This window comes from Chiloscyllium plagiosum, unplaced genomic scaffold, assembly GCF_004010195.1.
Source record: "Chiloscyllium plagiosum isolate BGI_BamShark_2017 unplaced genomic scaffold, ASM401019v2 scaf_58, whole genome shotgun sequence".
Classification (NCBI taxonomy): Eukaryota; Metazoa; Chordata; class Chondrichthyes; order Orectolobiformes; family Hemiscylliidae; genus Chiloscyllium; species Chiloscyllium plagiosum.
The window spans coordinates 83,427-90,114 of NW_025215372.1; the positions used below are offsets into that span (position 1 = coordinate 83,427).

The 6,688-nt window shown below is 48.8% G+C and overlaps 1 protein-coding gene across 1 annotated transcript in view; it reads left to right on the forward strand.

Annotated features, from left to right (window-relative positions):
- LOC122548318 (rRNA 2'-O-methyltransferase fibrillarin-like) overlaps positions 1–6,403 on the forward strand; it is an 18,792-nt gene extending 12,389 nt beyond the window's left edge. Inside the window, exons 2-6 of the mRNA XM_043686849.1 lie at positions 524–759; positions 920–1,052; positions 1,814–1,926; positions 3,919–4,064; positions 5,418–6,403. Of these exons, the coding sequence (XP_043542784.1) occupies positions 524–759; positions 920–1,052; positions 1,814–1,926; positions 3,919–4,064; positions 5,418–5,445 (656 nt within the window). The 3' untranslated portion in view covers positions 5,446–6,403. The remainder of the gene's footprint in view (positions 1–523; positions 760–919; positions 1,053–1,813; positions 1,927–3,918; positions 4,065–5,417) is intronic.
- Positions 6,404–6,688: the final 285 nt, after the last annotated feature.

Consider the following 6,688-nt stretch of genomic DNA (forward strand, 5'->3'; position numbering starts at 1 on the left):
AAAATGTCTGAAAATGAACCTTCCAGCTCAGCGAGCAAACCTACATCCAGAACCTCAACCTGAGCTACAAATCTTCTTAAAACTCTCTAGTTGTCTCTCCTTTTGTCCTTCCCATCATTTCTCTACATTAAATTCCACCTGCTGCTTGTTAGCCCACTCTGCCAGTCCCTCTGGGTCCCGGTGGACATGCTGTGCTGTCCTCCACAGTGTTTACAACACTTGTATGTCTAGTAGCACCTGCAGGTTTGCTGTCTGTACTGTACTGCCCTGTACAGCCAGGGAAACGCTCACGAGTGTGGAGCAGGGAAGGTAGGAGTTCCCACACTGACCTCCTCCTGGGCTGTCTTCACCATGAACCTCCCTCCTGGGTACCAGCATCAGCCTCTGCTCTAGTGGCATGGACTACTGAAGCCGTTGTTTGTGCCAGCTGATTTTTACCCCCACATGGAATTGGGGCTCTGTGTTAATGCTGGCCCAGCGCTGAGAGAATCCGGGGATGAAGAGTTTGTGTGACAGTGTCCAGGAGATGGGACTGGAGTCTCGGCTTCCGCGTGCGGCACTGACCATGTACGGCGTTGTGTTTTGCAGGAAGCAGACACCAAAATTGAGTACAGAGCCTGGAACCCGTTCCGATCGAAACTCGCAGCCGCCATTCTCGGGGGCATTGACCAGATCCACATCAAGCCTGGAGTGAAAGTCCTGTACTTGGGAGCGGCGTCTGGCACCACTGTCTCGCACGTGTCCGACATTGTGGGACCTGTGAGTCACTGGCAATTGAACGCGTGCTGCGCGGGTCGGGCTGGAGTCCGGGAGGCGCTCCAGCACCTGGACGTCTGTCTGGTGTGGCAAGGGTGGTCTTCGAGGAGGGTCCGGGTGAAGGGAAGGTAGGGGAATTGATTTCTCTCTCCCTCTTCGACAGGAGGGCTTAGTCTACGCAGTTGAGTTCTCCCACCGGTCTGGCCGTGACCTCATCAATGTGGCCAAGAAGCGGACCAACATCATCCCCATTATTGAGGACGCCAGGCACCCGCACAAGTACCGCATGCTTCTCGGTGAGTTAGGCCAACAGACCGTCCCCACCCCCCAGGAGCTGCCCCTGCTCCCCCGGGTCAGTTGTCATTGGGAAAGTCTGGCTGACTTGGGAGGTGTGGTGGGGTGGGGGGTGGAATTGGAGTTGGACGAGAACAGTCAAAATGAGTCACTGGTGAACCTGATGGGCTATCGGGGAAGTGAGCGGGAAAGGGGGGGCAATGTGGGATTCATTCCCACAGGAAGTGGGGTGTGGGAATGTGGGGCTCGATCCCGGTGGGGGGAGATATGTGGGGTTCACTCCCATACGGAGTCGAGGTTTTGAGTGTAGGGCTCGCTCCCACAGGGAATGTTGGGGTGGACAGGAGCTGGTGTGTGACTACCTGCCTCAGTGTAGAGTTGGGTCCTTGATGATGGGTATGAGCAGGGACCAATGGCAAACCCTCATAATCACTGCATTAGGGACAAGAGGAAACCACTCGGCCCTTCAGATTGTGTTCATCCGTTCAGTAGGATCATGGCTGACCTGTGTGCTATCTCCACCCTGTCTGGGTGACAGGGATACACCAACCACCGATTTAAAATGATCGAATATTGAGCTCCAACTTTGTGCCTCCCAAATGCACTTCTGAAAGTTCTGGCTCGAGCTTTGAGACTATCTCCCTTTGTCCGACATTCTAAGCTCGCTGTAGGTCTTCCCATCGCTGCCTATTGGTATCTGAGCTCCCCGGGACTGCACAGTGACTCTTCCTCTCCTGTTCATGTCTCTCTGCTGTCTCCTCAGGAATGGTGGATGTCATCTTTGCCGACGTGGCGCAGCCTGACCAGTGCAGGATTGTGGCTCTCAACGCCCACCATTTTCTCAAAGTGGGCGGTCACTTTGTTATCTCTATTAAGGTGAGCACAGGGTGCCGCTACCCCCCTCTGGTCTGCAGGGCTGTCTGGGTGAAAACACTCCTTGTCGGGTACAGGGGGTGCATGTGTGTATGTTGGGGGGCGTTCCTTCCTACCTGAATCCGTCTGGTGGTTCTGCACAGGACCTTCTGTCTGCAAGATCTATCAATTCATTTCACAGCAGGTGTGTGTCTCAGTCCAGAACTAGAGGGGCATAGGTTTAGGGTGAGAGGAGAAAGATTTAAAAGGGACCTAAGGGGCAACGTTTTCACACAGAGGGGGGTGCGTGTATGGAACGAGCTGCCAGAGGAAGTGGTGGAGGCTGGTACAATGACAACATTTAAAAGGCATCTGGATGGGTACATGAATAGGGGGATATGGGCCAAATGCTGGTAAATAGGACTAGCTTAATTTAGGATATCTGGTCGGCATGAATGAGTTGTGCCGAAGGGTCTGTTTCCATGCTGTTCATCTCTGACTCTGTGTGGAACTTGCAGGTCACCATTTTGAGTCCCTCATGGTTTTGGAATATACCCATGATAGATCAGAGTCAGTGATGGGTGGCTCTCTCCCAGGACGCTGAGGATGGCAAGGGAAGAGATTGCTGGGGCCTTGATAGAGATCTTGGTCATAGAAGACAGAGGGGAGTTGTGATGGAGTGATTTCTCCAGCTGCAGGTCTGGGACCAGTGGTGTTCCACAAGGATCAGTGCTGGGACCTCTGTTGTCTGTAATATATAGAAATGATTTTGCTGAAAATATAGGGGGTCTGATTAGAAAGTTTGCAGATGGCAATGAAATGTTGCGGATAGTGAGGATGGTTGTGAAAGGATACAGCAGGATGTAGGTCAGTTGGAAAGTTGGGCAGAGAAGTAGCAGGTGGAGATTAATCTGGACAAGTGTGTGGTGCTGCATTTTGGGAGGTCAAATGCAAGTGGAAAGTATCCTGTAAATGATATCCAAAGGGATCTTGGGATGCAAGGCCATAACTCCCTGAAAGTGGCAACACTGTGGATCAGGTGGGAGGGGAGGCAAATGCACAAGTCAGGGAATTGAATAAAAATGTTGTTAAGTCATGTTGCAACTGTATAAAACTTTAATTCGGCCACATTTGGAATATTGTGTGCAGTTCTGGTTGCCACATTGTAGGAGGGATGTTGAGGCTTTGGAGAGGTTATGCAAAAGGCTGTTGCTTGGATTGGAGTGTTTTAGCTAGAAGGAGAGGCTGGATAAACTTGGATTTTTTTCACTAAAGTGACACAGGCTGAGGGGCAGCCTGATAAAATTGAGAGGTGTGGATAGTCCTAGAATGGAAATATCAAATACTTGGGGGCGTAGGATTACGGTGAGAGGGGAAAAGTTTAAAGGAGATGTACAGGCGAAGGATTTTTTTATACAGAGAGTGAGAGGTGACTGCAGTGACCTGTCAGGGGAGGTGTTAGAAGCAGATACATTAACAACACTTCAGAGGTATGCAAACAAATACAGGATTAGGCAGGGGCGAGAGGGATACAAACCATGTGCAGGCAGGTAGGATTAGTTTAGAATGGCATCATGGTTGGCTCAGGCATGGTGGATCGATGGGCCAGTTCCTGTACTGTACTGTTGTATATAAAGGAAAGTTTACATGGGACTGTGGGCAGGGGATTAAATGGGAGTAGGGTCAGTGATGGGGGGAGGGTATACACTGGGCTGTGGGAGGGGGATTAAATGGGTGGGTAGGGTCAGTGATGGAGGGACGGTGTACACTGGGCTGTGGGAGGGCAGTGAATTGGAGTGTGTCCTGGTACATTATTGGATTGTTAACACATCTGTTTAGCATGTCTGCTTCCCTTTTCCTCTGAGGTCCTTGCTTGCTGAAAGATTATGGACTGGAGTTGAGTTTTTGAATGGATTAGCACAGCCTGGGATGAGGCAGAGCTGTGTGCCTCTGCGAGGCCTGGGATAGAGGGCAGGCCTGTCACATGCCCTAACACACGTGTGTTTGACTCCACAGGCAAACTGCATTGACTCCACTGCTACCCCCGAGGCTGTGTTTGCATTGGAGGTTAAGAAGATGCAGCAGGAGAATATGAAACCCCAAGAACAGTTAACGTTGGAGCCATATGAGAGGGACCACGCTGTTGTTGTTGGGATATACAGGTGTGTGCTGTTTGAGTAACTCCAGTCTCCTCTGGGAAAAGCAAAGAGTGCCCACCAGGACATATCCTGGGGTCGCTTCCCTTCTGCTCCTTACTGAACAGGACTGCGTTTAGTCCGTCTCTGCTGCAAATGTGCATCCTCTCAGCTGTCAGTGACTGAAAGGTTCGGTGGGAAAGTGAGACTCTCTTCATTTCAGATATAAGTAGGAACTGTTCTTGAATTGTGAGATTGTAGCTCATAATGCTGTGTGCCTGGAGGTATTTTCCAGCCAAGTGAGACGTGGTGAGCTTGCTCTCCCCTCAGTTTGAACCTTTCTGTTGTCATTTTAAGTTTATTTCAGCAGGAGGTTGCATCTCTCTCCAATTGAAATGTAGTTCGCTTCTCTGTTTACTATAGGTAGTGAGAAGTCAGTGATGAGGTTTGATTGAGTTAAGGAAAGAGCAAATTTATTATCTTGTAACCTATTATCTTCTGACAAGTGGCCAATGGTGATGTCACTTATCACATGTTGTCAACATCTCCATATTTTGCATTCGTTAAGATCTTCCCGAGACCACCATAGATTTCAGTTGGTGTCTGGTTTGTGGAGAGTCTCTCTTTTGCACTCTCTTCCCCAGTTCTCCTAACCTCCATCTTCAGTTTGACACAGGATGTGTGCCCAAGTCGGTGCTGATGCTTACGGTCTGTCACGATTCTTTGCCAGGTCAATAACCAATGACTATAGTGGTCTTCCCACCCTTCCTTCAAATCACTGCCATCGCCTGACACTTGGTGATCTCTTTTTTAATTCATTCTCAAGGAGCCAGCATCACTTGCTCAACCAGCATTTATTGCCTCTCCCCGGTTGCCCTTGAGAAGATGATGGTGAGCTGCCTTTTTGAGCTGTTGCCATCCATTGTAGGTAGACCTGCAATGCCATTAGGGAGGAAGTTCCAAGATTTTGACCTAGCGAATGGTGGTCTATTTCCAAGTCAGGATGGTGAGGGGCTTGGAGGGGAACTTGTAAGGGGTGGTGTTCCCATGTATCTGCTGCCCTTGTCCTTCTAGATGGAAGTGGCCATGGGTTTGGGAAATGCTGTTTGAGGAGCCTTGGTGAATTTTTGAGGTCTTCTCCGCTGAGGGGTCAACAGTTTCCTCTCCATTTTCTCCTTTTTCGGGGAGTTTTGATACCCAATCTGTTAATGAAAATCAAACCAGGACCTTGCTTCTGAGGGGCTGCAATTCACAGTCGGAGCCCAAGCATACATCTGTTCTGAGGCTGTGTATATCAAAGACCACCTTACCAGCTTAGCTGCCTCTTCGTGGTCTGAATCTGGGAACTGCTGTCTGTGACGCTGTTTTTTTTTAATACAGGCCGCCAGCCAAACAGAAGAAATTCTAAGTAAAGACCAGGGCCCAGAAATCGACGAAAGAGAGAGATGCTAATGGACACGCTGAGTCTGGGATTGTGTTGTACAAAACTCTTCTGACTGGATTTCTGAGGCTGGATAGAGCTCTTGACAGTTTGCTGACTTTTGCTTCTCAAATGGGGCACGTGATTTTATTTTCTTCCCTTGGCTCGTCGTCGTCCGAAGGCTGTTTGAGTTCTCAAACTCTTACTGTTTGCAGTATCTTTCTGACCATGCTGGGATGGGTGGGGTCGTAATCTCTGGAGGGGAACGTTTGCCAGGACGGGCCTGTTGGCTAATGGTTAGTTTTAAGTTTCATATTTTTGTTTGTGGTAGGGTAAGAGAATGGGATTTGGATTCCAGATATGGGTCTCAAGAAATGCAAACATTTCATTTGAGTTGGGAACCTCTTGTGTGAATGGGAGTAGAGGGAAGACAGTTCGGCTTTTTGAGACCGTTCTATACGATCGCTGACGATCTCCTATCCCTCTTCATGCCCTATGCCCAAACTCCAATAGATCTTTGAGTCTGGAATGTACTTGATGGGGTGGGGGGGGTGGAAGAAAGACCTGCAGCCACTTGACAACAGTTGTGTCAAACCCTCCTGAAGTTTCTACTCTCACCCCTTGCTGTGCCGAACCGCAGAGGGTAGCGTAACCTTTGTGTGTTTTCTTCTTGTCCTGAAGAGTAGGAATTGGACACATGCTTATAGGTTGCGAGACCAGGTGGTAGAAGAGAAACCATTTATAAGCACACTGTTCCATTGAATTGCCATGGCGAAGCCCCACGTCCTCTGCTGTTCTTTATCACATTGTTTGAAAAGTTTTGCAGGTGATGCCTGACTTAAGTGTTTTTCCTGTGTTTAGCTGTAGGAGCTGGCCCAGGAGACAATTTTGTGTATTTCAATTGTTGATGAATGTTCAATTCGTTATTAAAAAAAAAACAAACTTAGAGATGTGCAGTGTGATTTTCTGTTCTGAGGGTTCTCTCATCTCTTGATGTCCTCCTCTCTTGATGTCCTCCTCTCTGTTACTCACATGACCATGTTGCAATAGGAAGTTTTCTGGCTTGTGTATTTGTGGTGACCCAGTTCAGACATGTTTGTCAAACGAATGATCAAAACTAATGAGAGTTGTTTAGACTTGATTGTGTTTCTCCTGTTTCCCATGAAACTTTCTCCCTTTCCTTTTGTAGGTTAATGTCAAATCTGCTACGTCTGTCCTTTCAGGGAACACA